Source organism: Piliocolobus tephrosceles, chromosome 2 (assembly GCF_002776525.5).
Source record: "Piliocolobus tephrosceles isolate RC106 chromosome 2, ASM277652v3, whole genome shotgun sequence".
Lineage (NCBI taxonomy): Eukaryota > Metazoa > Chordata > Mammalia > Primates > Cercopithecidae > Piliocolobus > Piliocolobus tephrosceles.
This window is the reverse complement of record NC_045435.1, coordinates 99555714-99578172: the sequence shown is the minus strand read 5'-3', so window position 1 is coordinate 99578172 and position 22459 is coordinate 99555714. Positions and strand designations below refer to the sequence as shown.

The window sequence follows — 22459 nt, the reverse complement described above, 5'->3', positions numbered from 1 at the left end:
CAGCTACTCAGGAGGCTGAGGCAGGAGAATGGCGTGAACCCGGGAGGCGGAGCTTGCAGTGAGCTGAGATCCGGCCACTGCACTCCAGCCTGGGCGACAGAGCAAGACTCCGTCTCAAAAAAAAAAAAAAAAAAAAGAGTCTGGGAAGCCCTGCTCTGAAAGTCACACTTCTCTCCTATCTGTCTTTTTGGTCATCTGTTTCTTGGCTTAAGAAATGTGGTGGAAAAGAGGTACAGAACCCTGGGGTAAGTACTGGAACATAAAACCAGATGTTCCAAGGATGAGAAACTTATAGCACACTTGAGAAGTCTCCTGCTAGCCTACTGCTCCCCTAGCACAGGTATACTAGACTATCTCTTTGCAGAAAAGTTTGTAGTTAAGTAAAAAACAATGCGTATAGGCCCATAGTACTTCCATCCACGGGACTTAAAGTTACACTTATTGCCTTACAATGACACAGATGCTGGTTTCCCAAGGTCAAGGATGTCTGAAGAAAATGGGCCAATGTGCCCAGATTCTTCTGGTTAAGGGTCTACTTGAGTCTCAGACAGTCCTTATGCTGTTTTTGTTTTCCAAGCTGGGATATGAAAAAGCAGAAAACCCAATAGGGTAACATTAATCCAAGTCAACATAGCAACCAGTATCTTACCTAATGGCCCTTCTCCTGCTGACTCCAAGACCTGAGCAGCTTCCTGAGACACAACGGTGATGGCTCCAGCCACTGGTTCATGACTGACATCACCATTGGGAGTGCCATCGGGGATTATAACTAAGCCATGTTTCTGCAGGGGGGGAAAACCCACCATCACAAAAGGCCCATATGCAAACAGTAAGCTCTGTGAGGTAACTCTGCAACAATACATGTTTGCTACAGGTAAAACCTGGTTAGAATCAGTTACATGGAATATAGCTCTGTGGAAGAAATAGTTTAAACCTAACAAATCTGGATTAGGGAATAAACATTGTAGTTTGTAGTTAGGCTAGGAAAGATGGCAGGATGAAAAGAAGGAAGACAGCGAGTAAAGCAGTGAGGGACCTGAACTCCAGGCTAATGCTAACATACCTCTCCCGTCTTCACTGTCTCCTGCAGGTCAGCCAGCTCCTCTCTGAGCATATCTCGCTCATTCCTAAGGCAGGCAATGTATTCTTTCTGTTTCTCTAGGGCCTGGTTTTAGGTAAGGTAGCAAGAGAAACAATGGCAGAGAAAAAGAGCAGGTGAAAAGTAGCAGAGAAGTACCTAATTCAAATAAAGATAAAGGCATAAAAAGCAAGGAAGCAGTCAAAAGATTGGAAACAAGCAGTCAGATATGGGAGGAAATACAGAGTTACATGGATATACATCTCCAGAAGAGAGTTCTCATAGAAACTGGTTCTCATGCATCAATTTGGCAAAACATGTTTAATCACATCAAGCAGGGAAATAAATCTTTTACAGTCAATGAAAAAAATAAAACAGGAAAAGGAAGATGAAGAGAGCAGCCAGAGTAAAACAAAGCTTTCCTTACTGACTGCCTCAGTACATTTTTATTTGGTGAACAAAAAGAACCCCACATTTCACGTTTAATTAAACTAGCTTATTCAATAATACAGTTGAGTTTAAAAAAAATAGTTCTGGAATAAAAATAACTATTATACCTAAGATATTTTAATTAAATATTGGTTGTAGATTGTTCTCCAAGTAGTGTGGCAAAATACTCAAATACCACTTAATTCAAAATAGTTAACCTCCAAAAGAATTCAAAGATCAACTTCTGACAATTTAATTAATTATAACTGAGACTCACTGACTTTCTGTTATATTCCCAAAATGTGAAAAAACAAAACACTGACAAAATAAATACAGCAAAGCTATGGAGAGTTACAGAACATGGATTTCAGAATCAGGCTTTTGGGTCCTGGCACATACTCATCCTATGCCTCAGTTTCCTTACCTGAAAAACAGAAGGGATAATAGCACCCATCCCAGAGGCAGAGGCATAAATCAAGGTAAAGCATTGCCTGTAATGCCTAGATAGCAGGCACAGTTCAGGAGAAGCAGGCTGGTGATTTCATTGGTAAATTCCTTGCCATTCCCTTAATCTCACAACTGCCAGCTGAGGACAATGCAGAAGCAGGAACATACTTTGGTTACTGATGAAAAATAAAATCTACTATGAAAAAATAAAATCTAGGCCGGGCGCGGTGGCTCAAGCCTGTAATCCCAGCACTTTGGGAGGCCGAGGCGGGTGGATCACGAGGTCAGGAGATCAAGACCATCCTGGCTAACATGGTGAAACCCCGTCTCTACTAAAAATACAAAAAACTAGCCGGGTGTGGTGGCGGACGCCTGTAGTCCCAGCTACTCGGAGGCTGAGGCGGGAGAATGGCATGAACCCGGGAGGCGGAGCTTGCAGTGAGCCCAGATCGCGCCACTGCACTCCAGCCTGGGCGACACAGCAAGACTCCGTCTCAAAAAAAAAAAAAAAAAAGAAAAGAAAAAAGAAAATCTATTGTAAAAGAAAATAACCCAGAATTAAAAATACACCTAAAGTAAGTAGTCTATGCAGGAATCTGAAAACTGGCCTATCTGAAAAAGCCTTTCCCCACATATTTTTGTTCATATATTTAATGTCTTCTGTCAGCATTCCCATTAATCCAAGAAGTTAAACTACAACAGGTAACTTTCCTCTCAGTTCACTGGGTTTGGAGGTGGGACAGAGAATTGCTGAGAAATTGATAGCTGAATAGTTGGGCAATTTAAAAAATCATTATAATCCTATTTTGCAACCAAATAGGGATCAAATAAATAAGGGATGATAGCAACTACCATTTGTATAGCACAAATTATATGGCAGGCACTATTTTATGTAATTTCTCTCTTATACGTTATTTTGTATTTGAAACCTCTACATATCCTGTGAGGTACTTGTATTATCCCCATTTAACAGATCAGAAAATTGAGGCTCCGAGTGGTTATATTTTTTGCCCAAAGTCACATTAAGTGGCAAAACCAGAAAATGAATCTGGTTGTTTTTGTTTCCAAAGCCCTTAAATAGATTTTTAAATATCACAGCCCTATGGAGGATACATTATATTCCCTTATTGTTAGCCCAGATGATGCTAGGAAAGGAGCCCATAGGGCAAATCCTACTCTTTACTTATCCAAACTGCCATGTCAATATCTGACTTCTTTTCAACAATTTACAGTCACACTATATGCTGTGTCTCAAGTCTGCCTGTGAATTAACAATGTGGGTTTAGCACCATCCAGCTAGTATTAACACTCCATTACATTAATCATTAGTAATAAATGAAACATTAAGAAAACAAAGCACAACAATACTTTCCCATGTGTTGAGTGTCACTTGAGTCTTTATGGGTTAGGTATTTTTGGTTACTGGTATCTGCATGCATAGTTATGTCATGTATCACCACATATAAGTGGGTAAATGATCACTGTCACACATGCTCTATATAAACAACACCACTGAATATAAAAGACCTCTGAGGAACAGGCCAATTTGAAACTAGGAATTCTAGCAAATGATATACATGACATCTGCTCCTCTTCCACATCTTATTGCACTGGATTCTATTTTTACCTTCGGACTTTTTAATTTCCTTTTCCCATAATTATAGATGGGAAAATAAAATACATCCTGTAAATTCACCCATTTCACCACAAAGTTTGAAGACTACTAAAATACCTTATAATTGGATCAAATATATTCACGCTGGATCTAAAATCCTCCATATTACCTGACCATATAACCACTACCCTTGTGTTTGTGTGCAACAATAGCTCCTAGAGTAGATTTTTTTTAGGGTAAAAAGTACATGCTTGTAGAGTTCAAAATAATTCTTTATCCCTGACCTAACCTCAAATCCTACCATCCAGAAGCCAAAAGGATGTGTATAATGGGCTGAACTTTTGGGCAAAGGGTTAATTCTCCACATAATTGTACTGGGGAACAAATATCTTTGGTCAGAATGAAAGTGAGTTTATGCTGGGCTATAGAGATATGCAAGTTCTTTGTATACGCCTATTCTATACATGGGCTCCTGGTGTTTAGAACTGCAGTGGAGCTAGAGACAAGACCACTAATGAACTGAACTTTAATCTGGCAATAATGGACATATTTCTTCATTAAGTTACTAAATGTAAATCTTAAAAATGAAGCTAAAGACAAGTAGTTACTGTCCATACTGAAAATGTGTCTTCTAAAAGTCAAGGGAGGACCACTGCCCTTGTATTATAATGATAACAAATATTGGCAAGGACATGGAGATACTGGAACCCTTGTTCACTAGTGGTGGGAATGTAAAATGGGACACCTGCTACAGAACACAGTATAGCTGTTACTCAAAAAAATTAAACACAGAATTACTATAAGATCCAGCAATTCCACTTCTGGGTACATACCGAAAACAACTGAAGGCAGAGTCTTGAAGAGTTATTTGAATACCCATGTTCACAGCAGCATTATTCACAATGGCCAAAAGGTAGATGTGTCGATATATCAACAGAAGAATGTGGTATATACATACAATGGAAAATGATTCAGCCTTAAAAGGGATGGACATTCTGACATATGCTGCAACATGAGCCTTGAAGGCATTATGCTAAGTGAAATAAATCAGATACTGTATGATTCCACTTATATGAAATACCTAGAGTAGTCAAATTCAGAGACAGAAAGTGGAATGGTGGTTGCCAGGGGTTTGGGAGAAGGGACTGAATGGGGAGTTGTTTAATGGGTACAGATTTCAGCTGTGGAAGATAAAAAAGTTCTGATGGTGGTTACAGTAGCACAACAACATGAACGTACTAAAATGCCACTGAACTGTACACTTAAAAATAGTTAAAATGGTAAATTTTATATTATTGGTATTTTAGCACAATTTTTCAAATAAAAAAAATGTCTACTAGTGATTCAACAATTTGGACGAATCTTGAGGGACTTATACAGAGTGAAAAAGGGTAATTCCAAAAGGTTAATATATATTATATAATTCCATTTTTATAACATTCTTAAAATAGCAAAACTACACAAATGAAGAAAAGATCAGTGGTTCTCAGGGTTTGGGAGGGGAAGGGGAGATAAAGGCTATGACTATAAAAAGGCAAGAGGAGAAGAAATCCCTTATAGTGATGGAAATGTTCTGTATCTTCACTGTATCAAGGTCAATACCCTGGTTGTGATATTGTACTACAGTTCTGTAAGATGTTACATCTGGGGAAGATTGAGCAAAGAATATATAGGATCTCTCTGTTAAATTTCTTCTCTTTTCTTTTTTCTTTTTTTTTTCTTTTTTGAGACAGGGTTTTGGTCTGTTGCCTAGGCTGGAGTGCAGTGACACGATCTCAGCTCAATGCAACCTCTGCCTCCCGGGTTCAAGTGATTCTCATGCCTCAGCCTCCCAAGTAGCTGGGATTACAGGTGTGTGCCACCATGCCTAGCTAATTTTTGTATTTTTAGTAGAGACAGGGTTTCACCATGATGGTCAGGCTGGTCTCGAACTCTTGACCTCAAGGGATCCACCCTCTTTGGCCTCCCAAAGTGCTGGGATTAAAGGCATGAGCTACCATGCCCAGCCCTGTTTAATTTCATATGACTGCATGTAATTCTAAAATTCTGGCCGGGCACAGTGGCTCATGCCTGTAATACCATCACTTTGGAAGGCTGAGATGGGCGGATCACTTGAGGTTAGGAGTTCCAGACCAGCTTGGCCAACATGGTAAAACCCCATCTCTACTAAAAATACAAAAACTAGCCGGGCGTGGTAGTGCACACCTGTAGTACCAGCTACTCAGGAGGCTGAGGCAGGAGAATTGCTTGAACCTGGGAGGTTGCAGGGAGCTGAGATCATGCCACTATACTCCAGCCTGGGGGACAGAGAGAGATTCCATCTCAAAAAAGGGATACTAAAATAAAATAAAATATTCTCCAAATAAAAGCCAAATAATTTATATTTTAAACTGAGACATCTGAGGGGTTTCTATGGCTGGTCCAAGATTATCATTTTAAAATACTAAGGCACTCATACAAGCCAGAAATACTGGGCCTACAGATCTGTGTTAAAGAAAATTATGTAAAGTCCTAAAAGAAGTCCATTCTAGATAGTGACCAGATTTTAACTAAAATTTTAAAATTACCTACTTTGTCCCACATGTTTTTTTACATCTTATATCTCACAAGCAACAATTTAAATCAAATCAATGGTTCAACAATTAAATTTCATTTTCCAACTTCAAATTTCAATTTTAAAATCATAATTTCAAAACACCTAACAGATGTTTTGAAATATATATTGATTTATCCCCCAAAGGCTTTTCTAGGTTTAGATGGAATTTTTAATGCTCAACAATTTGAATGTCAGAGAATTATCTATAAAGTAGCTTTTGTTCTTTAAATTTTTGGTCTACAAACTTTTTTTTTAAAGAAAGGGTATCACTCTTTTGCTTAGGCAGGAGTGCAGTGGCACGATCATAGTTCACTGCAGCCTCCATCTTGTGGGCTCCAGTGATCCTCCCACCTCAGCCTCCTAAGTAGTTGGGGCAGGTGCATGCTCTGCAAATTTTAAAATTCTTTTGGAGAGACAGGGTGGGTCTCACTATGTTGCTCAAGCTGGTCTCAAGCTCCTGACCTCAAGCAATCCTCTGGCCTCAAGCGATCCTCGAGCCTTGGCCTCCCAAAGTGCTAGGATTACAGGCATGAGCCTACAAACTCTTAAGAGGTAATGTAATCTTCCCATGTGTATATTAATGAGAGAGGTCCTTGAAGTGATGAAAAAGACTGGATCCTGCTGACCACCAGTTGGGCTTCAGAATGTTCCTAACAACATTCTGAGGGTATGAGGGCCAGGCACGGTGGCTCACGCCTGTAATCCCAGCACTTTGGGAGGCCGAGACGGGCAGATCACAAGGTCAGGAGATCAAGACCATCCTGGCTAATAGGGTGAAACCCTGTCTCTACTAAAAAAATACAAAAAACTAGCTGGGCGTGGTGGTAGGCGCCGGTAGTCCCAGCTACTCGGGAGGCTGAGGCAGGAGAATGGCGTGAACCCGGGACGCGGAGCTTGCAGTGAGCTGAGATCGTGCCACTGCACTCCAGCCTGGGCAACAGAGTGAGACTCCGTCTTGGGAAAAAAACAAACAAACAAACAAAAAACAACATTCTGAGGGCATGATCCAGAGGGTTTCATATCCACACCTGTCTCACAGAGATGCTCTCAGGGATCTTTAACAACTATTCCCTATCCCCCCTAACCTTAAGCAGAACAAGACTTTTCTTACATGTTCTATTTCCTCTGCCCTTCCCTGACAAGGTAAGCCTCTGGCAACTATGGCTAAGTGGTTCCCCTACTGCAGAACAGAGAGCTCAGCCAGGTGATGGGACTGCCTATCAAAGGCCACATGAGATGAACTGGAGGGAATTTTCTCCAGTTTTTGGTGTACATGGAATCTACCTGCAGAGCTTAGCAAAGCAGCAATGAAGACATTTCATTTATCTGGGCCCTTACTTGGAGGAGTTCTGTGGTTATAATTAGAGACAGCCACCCTAGTAAGTCTTACTTTCCTATCTGTTTCTGTAATTGAATTGATTTTAATCTCTTCCTATTTTATTCACCAAGGATTTATAGGACTTTCTCCCCACCACTACTCTCTTCTTACCCAAATTCCTGTAATGTAAGGATATCAAGTTAACCACAGAGTTTGAATTGAATGCCTGTGGCTCTTTCTGGGTAAGAATCCCAAGGGAGGCCAGGCGTGGTGGCTCACGCCTGTAATCCTAGCACTTTGGGAGGCCAAGGTATGTGGATTACCTGAGGTCAGGAGTTAGAGACTAGCCTGGCTAACATGGTGAAACCCCGTCTCTAATAAAAATACAAAAATCAGCTGGGCATGGTGGTGTGTGCCTGTAATCCCAGCTACTAGGGAGGCTGAGGCAGGAGAATCACTTGAACTCAGGAGGCAGAGGTTGTAGTGAGCCGAGATCATGCCACTGCACTCCAGCTTGGGCAACAGAGTGAGACTCCATCTCGAAAAAAAAAAAAAAAGAATCCTAAGGGAATACAGAGAAACTTGTTGGCTGAAAAGAAGAGTTCTTTTCAGGCACGACATCAGGTTTTCCTATGGAAGTCTCTTTCTATCTTCTACTTACTCATTTTTCATACTGTGTAAATGCTCAAGAATAATCAAAAGGACAGGTTTTTTCAATCTCTAGGTTAAATTCTATTGTAGTCCTCATCAATGAGCTTCTAACCAAAGCCCAATTTCATCTCATACCCCAATTTTTTTATCTTTCCAAAGAAGTGTCTCCTGGAGGTCAAACACCTCTTTTGTCATGGTGTCTATTTTCTGCTGCATGCGCTGCTTCTCCTGCAGAGGAAGAGGGGAAGAGAAGTAATAAAAGAGCAGAAAGAAAAGGGAGAGGAGGTTTGAGGGAGGAAACAAAAATAAAGCCAATAAAGAAACTTAACCAAAAGGGAAAGTCTGTGATGAACAGGAAAAGCAAAATTGGTTTGCCAAAAGAAAAGATGACATTCACAGTCTTGGCCACAAGATTCTCCCTGGCTTGTCCCTACAAAAGTAAGCAAAGGAACCAGGAATAACTGTTCTAACCACAGCTATGTGGCAGCAAGCCATAGAATTTCTGTGTACATACAGCTCCATATGTATATTCTTTCTTTGATAACTGCAAGAACTTACATTCCTAGAGAGGGAAATTTAGATTTGCTTATGAACAAATGATCTTTTATCTTAGAGAATAAGCAGTTTTGAATTTTATTTTTTAAGCAGAACTGATCATTTTGAATTTCTGTTAGCAGAATCTATGACAGCAAGAACACCATGAATTTTGTATTATTTTAAAATTATTTATATTATTTTGAAACATTTAAACTTAGCATTTAACAATCCTTAAATGACCTTTTTAATTGTCAATGGTGCTTAACTGGTTTTCTTCTTATGCATTATTGGTAAATTATTATCTCCTCCTTCCCCTACTCATACATTAGGTACCTTACCATGGAATTTTCAATTCCAAAGACCAAAAAACATTATTTGTAATATTTAAAGATTTTCAGCATAACCATAGATACTGACATCTAAAAGATGTTCATTCTAGATGTAAAAAACATCTAAAACTACAGTTTTCAAAGTTTGTATACCTAGCACCCTAAGCTTTTAAAGAAGTCACAGTGACAAACTATAGAAATCAAGCATTATATTCTTCTTAAACGCAATTAAAAACTAGAACTTTACCAATCCTAACTTAAGCTATTGAATTTGAGAAGCAGTCCCCAAAGCAGGTTTATTATTTTATGTGGTTGGCATTTTGGCACAGAAAGATAAAAGAACAAAAAAGGAAAGAATTTCACAGTATTTTAAAATACCAGCAGGATACAGATTCTGGAAAATATGCTTCCTACCTTATATGGAGAAAAACTAAGAAAATTAACCTCACATGTAATCTGATAGATCCACAAGGTTATCTGTATCTGCACTTGAAATCCACAAATTCTAGGTATGTTCCATTATTCTTAATAATGACAAAAATTAACACCAGTCTTCAAATTTAAAAAGTCATTTCTTTTTCTCTATTAAATGGTTTTTAAAAATCATCTGTAGAGAGAGATATTAAGAGGCAAGTCTGAGGGGAAAGAGGGAAAGAGGGAGAGAAAAAGAAAGGCTAAGGTCTGAGTAGCCAGGAATGCGGACAAGTGTGGTACGTGAGATCTCTCTCCTGGGATTGTTAACATCTATGCTTCCTGACATCTCTGGCATGTCAACACTAACTTAACATTAGATGCCTTTGATAGCCACACCTAGACAGTGGGCAGGATCCCCCTTCAAAGTTATTTCCATATTTATCTAAAAACATCGTCTCAAGAGGGAAAACCACATTTAAAGAAAAAAGATGGATGCAATGTAGTAGGCCTGCAAGGATGACTAACGTTTTCAGAGAGTTCTTGGTAGACTATGCTTCATTCCATTCCTAAGACGTTGCCAACAATGTGGCAGAGTCCCTTCACTTGCAGAAACCTGAACCTTCAGACTAGCTATTCTTTACCTTTTTGTATAGAAAGTATCTCGACCCATTTCTTCTTTTTTATTTAGCCACATGAGAAATGTATTTACGTGAGTGAAAATCAAACTTATTCCCCAAGAATCATGTCCCAAAAGTGGCATTCACTAATTCCAAAGAATAATGTTATTCTATAATTTTTCCTTTTGCCCATTTCCTAAGATATCTTTAGGAAACTGTTTAGGAATAAAAGACACAAAAATTTCTGCTACCAAAGTGGGGTAATGTTTATAGGATTTATAGTATTAATTTTTAAGCATGATCTGGTTTATGTCTGAAAACTTTTAGTGTACAGTCAAGTATAAAGAGACAAGTAAATTCTGATGCATCTTAACTCTCCTTCCCTCCCAACACACACATCTTCATCCCGTTCAACTCATTTTTTTTCAAGATTAAGTATTCCCACAGTTCATGTACGTACCTCAATAAGCTCATCTCTTTGCCGAAGGCCTTCTTTAAGTTCTTCCATCTTATGCTGCAGCACACTACACATATGTTTCTGCCTTTCTAACTCCTGTTATTAAACAAATAATATCATTTACACAGGTCATGGCACACAAGAAATTTGAACATATACAATACAACACAGAGGTTAAGAATGACCTCCAGAAACATGCCCAAACTCCTGATTCATAGTAACTTAGAAAAATTGTGACTTCTATAGAAAGGTTAAGAAAATTTTAAAATTTCATCTTGTATAATTATTTATCTGGAAAACCTGAACTAATCAATGGCAAAATTATTAAAAACAAAAGATAATTTAGTCAAGTAACAGGTTATAAAATGAACACATACAATTCAATGACATTCATATACAAATAAAATTCAAAGAAAGAATAATAAATACAATATCAAAATAAAATCAACATTAAATAAAATATATACATGTAAACTTACAAAATATATCCAAAACCTATATGAGGAAAATTATATAAAACATTCCCAAAAGACAAAGAAGTAGGACTGAATAAATGGAAAGGCATACCATCTTCTTGGGTTAAAAGTCTCACAACATTATAAAAATGCCAGTTCTCCCTAATCTATACATTTAATGCGGTACAAATAAAAATACCATCAGGTTTTTCTTTTCTCATCAGAGCAAGGCAAATTGATTTGAAAGAAAAACACACGAAAAAGTAGCCAGAAAAATACATACTGAAAAAGAAGAAAGCCGGCCCTACTAGGTATTAAAACATATTATAAAGCTTCTATAATTAGAACAATGTTGTTATGGTACATAAATATAGACCAAGGGAGCAGAATAGAAAATTCAGGAAAACACCCATTTACATATACAAATATATTTAAAAACCACAAAAATAAGAGCATCTCAAACCAATGAGAAGGAAAGACTTTTAAATTAGCAATGGTGGGATAACTGGATATTCATTTGGAAAAAGATAAAATTGGAACTATACCCCATACCACACACCAGGACAAATTCCAAATCAATCAGAGGTTTACATAAGGAAAGAAAGCCAGGGAGTGAATGAGGGAAGAGGGAAGGGAAGGGAGAACAAACTGTACAGGAATAAAAGAAAAGTAACCAAGGAGTGGGGCAATCTTTACTGAAAAAATGACTCAAAACTCCACAAGCAATGAGGTAAAGGTACAATAAATTAGACTACATAAAACTCAAAATTTTAGGCTGGGCATGGTGGCTCATGCCTGTAATCCCAGCACTCTGGGAAGCTGAAGCAGGCAGATCCCTTGAGCCCAAGAATTCAAGACCGGCCTAGGCAACATGGCAAAACTCCATCTCTATAAAAAAAAATTCAAAAATTAGCCAGGGTTGGTGGCGTGTGCCTATAGTCTCAGGTATTCTGGAGGCTGAGGTGGGAGGACCACCTGAGCCTGGGGAGGTCAAGGCTATAGTGAGCCATGATGGTGCCATTGCACTCAAGCCTGATGACGGAGTGAGACCCTGTCTCCAAAAAATAAATACATAAATAAACAAAACCTTTGAATGGCAGAGAATCTCTAAAACTAGGCCTGGCATGGCGGCTCATGCCTCTAATCCCAGCACTTTGGGAGGCCGAGGTGGGCGGATCACCTGAGGTCGGGAATTCGAGACCAGCCTCACTAACATGGAGAAACCCCGTCTCTACTAAAAATACAAAATTAGCTGGGCGTGGTGGTACATGCCTGTAATCCCAGCTACTTGGGAGGCTGAGGCTGGAGAATCGCTTGAACCCAGGAGGCAGAGATTGCAGTGAGCCAAGATTGCGCCATTGTACTCCAGCCTGGGCAACAAGAGCAAAACTCCGTCTTAAAAAAAAAAAACTAGAAAGAAAAAAAGCACTAACTGCATAGAATAACAAGCTACAGAAATGGACAGTTTATAGAAAAAGAAATAGAAATAGCTCTGAATATGAAAAGATACACACACTAAGAGAAATGGAAACAAACTATTTGTCTCACCAAAACACTAATAAAAGTTCAAAAACTTGACATGTTTCAGGACACAACTATGGGGAAAGAAATAGGCCCTCATACATTTTGGTGAGAATGCAAATGGTATAATGCTTACAAAGGAGACCACGACAGTATCTACAAAACTACATACCTTTTGACCCAGCAATCTCACTCTTCATCATAGATACATTGGCAAAATATAAAAAGACCTATGCAGTATGTTATTTCTACAGGACTATTTTTAACAGCAAAACATGACAAACTTGAATGTCTATTAATATAGGGAACTGTTAGAATAAAGCATGGCATATCCATACTGTGGAGTAATTATGCAATGGTGAAAAAGAATGAGCAAGATATCTCTATATGACATTCATAAGGTGACAAAATCTAGATGCAGAACAGCATTTATATTAACAGTATGCTACCATTTTCTAAGGAGAGTGAGAAATACATATATTTGTACATATATTTTGAATGATTATATATACATATATATCTTTTTAGATTAAAAATGGCTACCTAATTTATCTTCTTGGATTTAAAAACTAGAAAGATAAACCATTAAATTTTAAAATTCCTTAAAGGAAGGAGAAAATAGAGATAAAGAGACAGAGATAGAAGATTGACTTCTTCAAATATATTTTCTTTGTTAACTTGACTCAAGATCTATGTAACTATTCTAGATAGTTACAAAATTGTGAAACAAAATTAAATTTAGAAAGCAATTCCTAGTGGAAACAATTCAAGTGGCCATTGATATATGAATGGATAAACAAAATGTGGTATATATACAGTGGATTATTCAGCTTTAAAAAAGAAACTCTTGTCACATGCTACAAAATAGATGAGGCTTAGGACACTATGCTAAATGAAGTAAACCAGTCACGAAAAGATAAATTATTATATGATTCTACTTATGAGTTTGGTACATAGAGTAGCCAAATTCAGAGAGACAGAAAGTAGGATGGTAGTTGCCAAGGGCTGGTGGCAGGGAGAAATGGGGAATTGTTTAATGGGTATAGAGTTTTAGTTTTGAAAGATGAAAAATTTCTGGAGATCTGATGTACAATAATGTGAATATGCTTCTCACTACTGAACTCTACACTTTAAAACAGTTAAGATAATAAATTTATGGTGTTTTTTGATGACAATTAAAATTTTTTAAATAAAAATAATTCTAAAAGTAATTCCTAAATATTGAAAATAAAATGCAGTGAACCTAACTATACATCCAGTTGGTAGCACAGAAAGAAACTATTTCAAGTAACTTCTAAAAACAATAGTTCGGCTATACACTGACTAGTGGCAAAAATAACAGCCAAGCAAAACAAACAAAATAAAAATCTTTTAACTATTTTCAGTAATTAAATTGTTGGTGTTAATGTTGGTATTGCTATTCTAGGCAACTTGGGATAAAGCAAAGTAACATAATTACTATCATCCCTAGAAACTTTGAGAACTAGGAATTGTAGTGTAGGGGAAACAAAAAAAGATACAGATGTAAGACAGAAGAGGTTAAATAAAAACCCTAGAGTCCTGCATATGAACTGGAACTATCAGAATGAACTCATAATATATTTTGTCGTTAAAAACAAATAAAAAACTTCACACACATATTTCCCAAATGTATCCACTAAAAAGACTCATAAACAGTGACCTACTTGGTGGCAATGAGCATCTCTAGCACTCATACTAAAACAGAACTAGGGCTCCTTGGACAAATGGCTGATTCCAGGTCTGTGGCAGAAAATGTACAAGATGAGACCGGAACATATTCTGCCAAAAAGCAAAGAAGGTATCCAAAACAATTAGACTCACCAGAAGTACTTGGGAATCAACCTCAAGAGGTTCACATTAGCCAAAGATGGGACAATTTTATCATCAAAAAGAATGAAAGTTGCAATGCAACTGAAGACATCAAATGCTTGAATTTATGACTTCATATTGATATGTTAAGAGAAAAGTAATTGGTCACTGTCAGAAGACAACCAATTCCTTTTTTTGAAAACTCATAAAGGGAGAAAATATTTGCAAATAATATATCTGATAAAATTCTTATATCTAGAATATATAAACAACCTTACAAGTCAATAACAATAAGGCAAAATCCAACTTTAAAATGGACAAAGGATCTGAATAGACATTTCGCCAAGGAAGATATACAAATAGCCAATAAGCCCATGAAAATATGTTCAAAATCATTAGTCACCAGGGAGATGCAAATCAAACCACACCTATTAGGATGGCTAGAATAAAAAGGACAGATAACAAGTGTTGGTGAGGATGTGGGGAAATCAAAACCTGCATACACTGCTGGTGTGAGAATAGAAAATGGTGCAGCCACTTCGGAAAACAGTCTGGCACTGTTCAAATGGTTAAACACAGACTTATCGTATGAATCAGCAATTCCACTCCCAAGTATATACTTAAGAAAAAGGAAAGCATATGTCCAGACCATGAGCAGTGGTTCGTGCCTGTAATTCCAACACTTTGGGAGGCAGAGGCAGGAAGACTGCTTGAGGCCAGGAGTTACCAGCCTGGGCAACATCTCTTAAAAGGCCCCATCTCTTAAAAGAAAAAAGAAAAAGAAAACTTATGTCCAAAAACAACCTGTACACAAATGTTTATGGCAGCATTATTCTTAACAGGAAAAAGTATAAACAATCCAAATGTCAATCAATGCACAAATGGATAAAGAAAATGTAGCATACCCAAAAAATGGAGTATTAATAGGCTATAAAAAGGAATTAAGTACTGATACATGGTACAACATCATGCTAAGTGAAAGAAGCCAGTCACAAAAGACCATGTATTATATGATTCCATTCATATGAGTCTAGAATAGGGAACTCTACAGATAGAAAGATTAGTGGTTACTTACAACTGAGGGGTTTGGCGGAAAGGAGGATGATACTAAAAAGTAACTGTGATGAAGGTTACACATATATGTGAATATACTAAAAACCACTGAATTGTACATTTTAAATGGATGATTTGTATGTTATTTGAATTATATCTCAATAAAGCTGCTTAAAAATAACATTAAATAGGCTGGGCGCAGTGGCTCACACCTGTAATCCCAGCACTTTGGGAGGCCGAGGTGGGTGGATCACCTGAGGTCAGGAGTTCGGGACTAGCCTGACCAACATAGTGAAACCCCATCTCTACTAAAAATACAAAATTAGCAAGGTGTGGTAGTCCATGCCTGTAATCCCAGCTACTCAGAAGGCTGAGGCAGGATAATCGCTTGAACCCAGGGAGGCGGAGGTTGCAGTGAGCCGAGATTGAGCCATTGCACTCCAGCCTGGGCAACAAGAGCGAAACTCTGTCTAAAAAAATAAAATAAAATAAAATAAATAACAAAACAAAATAAAATATAAAAATTAAATAAATAAAATAAAATATAAAAAAATAAAATAAAATAAACTGGTAATGACAAAATCAGAACATCCCATTTTGCAGTCCCTAGTCAACTGAAGGATCGAAGCATGTATCTACAGCATTAACAGGCAGTCACACATCTGGGCCTCCTGAAGGAAGACAACTGCACCATCTATGAAGCAGGCTTTCCAAAAAAACTGAAGTTATATTTGATTAAGCCTCTATGCCTAACTACTTACTTACAGAGAATACAGAGGAAAGGGGAACATGGTAAAGACACTAAGGGGATGAAAATGGAAAAATCTGTAAGACTGGGAAATATTAAGCAACCCAGTTTCTTCAACATATTTATTATAAGGACAAAAAACAAGAAAGAGGACCTATACATGAAAAGAGACTTAAAAGATTTATCAACTAATTCCAAGGTGTGAAACTTACCTGGATCCTGATTTTTTTAAGTGTAAAAAAGAAAAATCATTTATGACATTTTGAAACTACTGAAATTTTAACATTGATTGGATATGTAATATGAATTATTGTTAATTTTACAGGTGTGAAATGGTCTTTTGATTATGCTTTAAAAGAGAAACAATGGGCCAGGCGCAGTGGCTCATGCCTGTAATCCCAACACTTTGGGAGGTCAAAGAAGGAGGATTGGGCAATATAGCAGGGCCCCATCTCCACAAAAAGATTTTTAACAAACAGCCAGGCATGGTGGCATGTGCTTACAGTTCTAGCTACTCAGGATTACTTGAGCACAGGAGATCAAAGTTACAGTGGGCTATGATCGTGCCACTGCACTCCAGCCTGGGGAGCAGAGCGAGACCCTGTCTGTAAAAATAATAAAATTAAATTAAATTATAAAACAAAATAGTTATTGTAATTCCAGGAGGAGGCACCAAAGATATTTTGAAAAATTTTATTAATACTGTATAATTATTATTGAACCGTCCTTCTCTACTCTCACTACCTGCTTCTGTAATGAAATACACCAGAGTGCCTGACCTCTTTGTGTATATCTGAATATAAACATTCTACTGTATAAAGCAATAGTTGTTTAGAACGAGAGAGCTCGGGATAAAGATATGTTAGAGAGAGATACTGTCACGAAGTCTTCTGCATCACAGTACGTGAAGCAAATTTCCAGGGTATTAAAAAAAAACTTAATACATTTTAGGTTTGAAAAGTGCAACAAGGCCCGACACGGTGGCTCACAACTGTAATCCCAGAACTGTGGGAAGCTAAGGTGGGTGGATTGCTTGAGCCCAGGAGTTCGAGACCAGCCTGGGCAACATGGTGAAACCCTGTTTCTATAAAAAGAAATTTTTTTTAATTAGCCAGGCGTGGTGGTACATGCCTGTAGTCCTAGCTACTCAGGAGGCTGAGGTGGGAGGATCACTTGAGCCTGGAGACAGAGGCTGCAGTGAGCTATACTTGTGCCACTCCACTCCAGCCTGGGCTACAGAGTGAGACCTTGTCTCCAAAAGAAAAAAAAAAAAAAAAAAAGGACAAGATTAAGAAAAAAACTCTATGCATACTAAAATAATTCTATTGCCTTCTAAAATGATGGAGGGAAAAACTAAGTTGGTTAAAATAGCTAATTATAAGGGTTTTCTTCATTTTTAAAAATGCTGAAGGATATTTGAGATGATGGAAAGATAATTCATTTTAGTAGTGACCATTAAATACTTAGCATGAGATTTTTACTCTAGTCTGCTACAAACAAAGAGGCAAAAATAGATAAGAAAAAATGTGTGGGACAGCAAAAAAAGGAGTCCAGAGGCTCTAGGAAAAGCGTGATGGCTCAGAATCTCCAAAAATGGTCTATTGGATATACAAGAAGAATCAAAGATATACATATTTAACATATATAATGCTCTTCAATGGGCCACTGTCAGTCCAATATGAAAACAACTAGAAGCCTCTTTTTCACCATCTAAATACCAGTCCTAAATAAACAATTTTAGAGCAGTTTTAGATTCATAGTAAAATTATGTTTAAAGTACAGAGAGTTTTCATATACTCCCTGTCCCCACACATGCACAGTCTACCCTATTATAAACAACCCACACTAGAGTGGTACATTTTGTTCTATCACTGAACCAACATTGACAAATCACTATCATCCAAAGTCCAGAGTTTACATTAGGGTTCACTCTTGGTGTTGTACATTCTATAGTTTTGGACAAATGTATCCATAATAACATGTATCCACCATTATGATACAGAATAGTATCACTGCCCTAAAAATCCTCTGTGCTCTGGTCTATTCATCCCTCTCCTCCAAACGCCTGGCACACTTCCTAACACTTTTTGAATGTGACCAAAACAGGCTGGAATGGGCATTTCTAGTCCTCAAGGAAAGAAATTCCTATAAAGACTATAGTAATAATGCTGGCCTCTTTGAGGTTATATAAACAGCTTCTCTCCCTTTATTACGCACAAATTCAGATTGTTGTTTCTAACCATTTATCAATATGCATTTCCTAAATTATTTTCTGAATGTTTTATATTGGCAATGTAGTAGCAATCCATTTCTGGCAATAATACCCATTTGACCTCTGCTTGAACTGACACCAACCTTTCAAAAAGTCTAAAACATATGCTTTTAAAAGAACCCAATTTGTTTTCTGCAGTTGTCAAAGAGCAAATCTGGGCCTTGGACAATGCATTTTATTCTCCATCTGTACATTTTAACATTACAGCTTATAAACCTCTAAAGAAAATATCTTTCAATTTCTGACCCACATCTCCAAGTTGCTGATTTAAAATAACTGATTAAAAACTTCTATCCAATTACTTAGAAAATGGATTCTCTTGAACCGTTCAGAAGTTCATAGAAAAAAAATGAATCATCTTACTGACAGTCTTTGGAGCTTTGCAGGAGTTCCAGTCACTTGTAATCGGAAGAAATAAGTAACACACTGTAATTACAGTCCCAATTAAGAGACAGAAAATGAAGATAAAACTTGAGTTGTATTCTATTTTCAGAAACTTAACAGAAGACATAAGGTTTTCCTTAAGAAAATATTTTTATTATTATTATTATTATTATTATTATTATTTTTTTTTTGAGATGGAGTCTGGCTCTGTCGCCCAGGCTGGAGTGCAGTGGCCGGATCTCAGCTCACTGCAAGCTCCGCCTCCCGGGTTTACACCATTCTCCTGCCTCAGCCTCCCAAGTAGCTGGGACTACAGGCGCCCGCCACCTCGCCCGGCTAGTTTTTGGTATTTTTTAGTAGAGACGGGGTTTCACCGTGTTAGCCAGGATGGTCTCGATCTCCTGACCTCGTGATCCGCCCGTCTCGGCCTCCCAAAGTGCTGGGATTACAGGCTTGAGCCACTTACTTCAGGGCCTGATATCTCATGGTGTTCTGTCAATTTCCTTGGGCCATTCAATTTTGACTGAAACATCATTCCTAAGTAAGTATGCTGCAATCTTCCATCACTTTATAAGTGGCAGGCTTTTATTTTCTGCCTTAAGAGAAAATACAAGATAAGCATTACCTTTGATTTTTCTTCATTTTCTCTATAAAATTCTGCCATCTGTTCCTCCTGCTCTTCAATAACATCCTTGAGTGTGTCTACTTGGTAGATCAAATTGTTCTTCTCATTGTCTAACTGTGCATTGGAAACCATGGCTTTCTTGTATTTTTCTTCCACTTCAGACAAAGATTCCTAAATGAGAGTTGAAGTCATCAGTCTGATATCTAAAATATGTTAATTGAATATATGCAATATAACAGGAAATTATAGCACTGCCACAAATACATAAAGATGCATTTTCATAAAATACAAGTGGTTTGGGGAACTCCTTGTTTAGTAACATGCACATGAAACAGGAAGACAATAATAAGCCAATAATGCCTTTATAAGAACAGTATGTGCTGTTCCCCAAGAAAACAAAATTAAGCAGCAACATAGCCTCTGAAAGAAGAAAAGGAGTGCAAACAACATATATCTGTAAGAGTCATAAAATGAAGAATCGTCAATATTTTCAGAAATTGTACTCTTATAATTTTAATAACAGACTGGTGTTCAGAATGCAGTGATACCACAAAATACAGCCTCTCTTTACATAAGTGAACTTCATACTCATTTGAATTTTGCCACTTTCTAGACAGTTGTTTTTAGTACTTTCCTGTTCTGCATAAAAATGCCAATGTAAAGGTAAATATTTTTTTCTAGCAATTATCCAAATTTCAGTCATGTTTAAATAAGCAATACAAAAATTAATATTAAAAAAAGAGCTTGGCCAGGCACAGTGGCTCATCTCTGTAATCCCAGCACTTTGGGAGGTCAAGGTGGGTAGACTGCTTGAGCCCAGCAGCTCCAGACAAGCTTGGGCCACATGACAAAACCCTGTCTCTACAAAAAAAATACAAAAATTAGCCAGACAGGGTGGTGCACACCTGTAGCCCCAGCTACTTGGGATGCTAGGTGGGAAGACTGATTGAGCCCAGGAGGTCAGGGCTGCAGTAAGCAGAGATCGTGCCACTGCACTCCAGCCTGGGTGACAGTGAGACCCTATCTCTACCAATCAATAAAATAAAACAAAATAAAATAAAGAGTTTGATCTAATGCCACAGTTTTAATGTAAAACAAAGAAAAGGTACCACAAAATGCCTGAAATGTTACATATCTCAAAATTTTCTGCCTAAAATAGCTCACATGTTTTTTTGTAACTGTATCTACTTTGGTAATACTACTGCCTAGTGACCTTTTTTAAAGTTAAAAAAAAATGTTTCACACAGGAAAAGTAATCATTTATGGAAATAAATTTTAAAAATACTAGTGCAAATGTTTATCAATGAAATGGAACTAAGAGCCCAGAATTTACAATCAGTTAATCTGGACAAAGGGATCCATGTAACTCAACGGGAAAAGAATAAATGGTATTGGGACAAGTGGATACCCACAAACAAAAGAATGAAGTTGGACTCCTACCTCACACCATACACAAAAATTAACTCACCAAGAGCCATAGACCTAAATGTAAGAGCTAAAACAATAAAACGCCTCAAAGAAAATATGGATAAATCTTCATGACCTTGGAATAGGCAATGGTTTTTTAGATACACCAAAAGCACTATAAACTAGCCGCGCGTGGTACTTCACGCCTGTAATCCCAATACTTTGGGAGGCTGAGGCAGGCAGATCACTTGAGGTCAGGAGTTCAAGACCAGCTTGACCAACATGGTGAAACCCTATCTCTACTAAAAATACAAAAATTAGCTGGGCATGGTGGTGGGTACCTGTAATCCCAGCTACTCGGGAGGTTGAGGCAGGAGAATCACTTGAACCCAGGAAGTAGAGGTTGCAGTGAGCCAAGATCATGCCACTGCACCCCAGCCTGGGTAAAAGAGTGAGACCCTGTTTCAAAAACAAACAAAAAGCATTATAAACCAAAAAAAGACTTCACCCAAATATAAAACTTTTTTCTTTTTTTTTTTGTTTTTTTGAGATGGAGTCTCACACTGTTGCCCTGGCTGGATGCAATCGCACGATCTCGGCTCACTGCAACCTCCACCTCCTGGGTTTACGTAATTCTGTGGGAGCCTCCTGCATAGCTGGAATTACAGGTGCACACCACCACACCCGGCTAATTTTTTGTATTTTTTAGTAGAGATGAGTTTCACTATGTTGGCCAGACTGGTCTCAAACTCCTGAACTCATGATCTGCCCACCTCGACCTCCCAAAATGCTGGTATTACATGTGTGAGCTACCGCGCCTGGCCCAAATGTAAAACTTTTATGCTGCAAATGATATGATCAAGAAAGTAAAAAGATAACCCACAGAATGGGAGAAAATATTTATAAATCTTATATCTGATAAGGGACTTATATGCAGAATAATACATAAACAACTCTTACAACTCAACAATAAAGGACACACAAATCAATTTAAAAACGGGCAAGGACCTGGATATTTCTCCAAAGAGGATATGCAAATGGCAAATAAGCACAGGAAAACATGCTCAACATCATTAGTGATTAGGCAAATGCACATCAAAACCAAAATAAGATACCACTTCACATTCACTAGGATGGCTATAATCTATAATCAAAAATACAGAAGACAAGTGTTAGTAAGGATGTGGAGAAACTAGATCTCCCATACATTGCTGGTAGGAACATAAAATGGTACAGCTACTTTGGAAAACACTTTGACAATTCCTCAAAATGTTTAATATACTGTTACCATATGACCCACCAATTCTATTCCTAGCAATCTACCAATGAGAACTGAAAAGATATGTCTACACAAAAACTTGTACACAAATGTTCACAGCAGCATTATTCATAATAGCCAGAAAAGTATGAACAACCCAAATGCCTATCAGCTGACAAATGGATTAACAAAATGCAGCAAATCCATACAGTGGAATACTATCCAGCCATTAAAAAAAGACTGACAGATAATACGACATGGGTGAATATTGAATATATTATGCTAAATGAAAGCCAATCACAAAAGACCACATATTGTATGATTCCATTTGTAATAAATCTCCAGAATAGGCAAATCTACAGAGACAGAAAGTTAGTGATTGGGGTTTCTTTTCTGGGTGATGAAAATGTTCTAAAGA

The 22459-nt window shown here is 37.7% G+C and overlaps 1 protein-coding gene across 7 annotated transcripts in view; it reads right to left on the bottom strand.

Moving 5' to 3' along the window:
* The window catches only part of LRRFIP2 (LRR binding FLII interacting protein 2), a 131111-nt gene that overhangs the window by 12932 nt on the left and 95720 nt on the right, over positions 1-22459 (bottom strand). For 6 of the 7 annotated variants that reach the window (XM_023187543.2, XM_023187545.2, XM_023187547.2 and 3 more), the window contains 3 exons: positions 19377-19547; positions 10492-10584; positions 650-782 (listed from right to left, as the gene is read on the bottom strand). In XM_023187543.2, the coding sequence (XP_023043311.1) occupies positions 650-782; positions 10492-10584; positions 19377-19547 (397 nt within the window). Of the gene's footprint in view, positions 1-649; positions 783-1063; positions 1166-8269; positions 8363-10491; positions 10585-19376; positions 19548-22459 lie in introns of all 7 variants that reach the window. The other variant, XM_023187550.2, reaches the window with a different exon arrangement.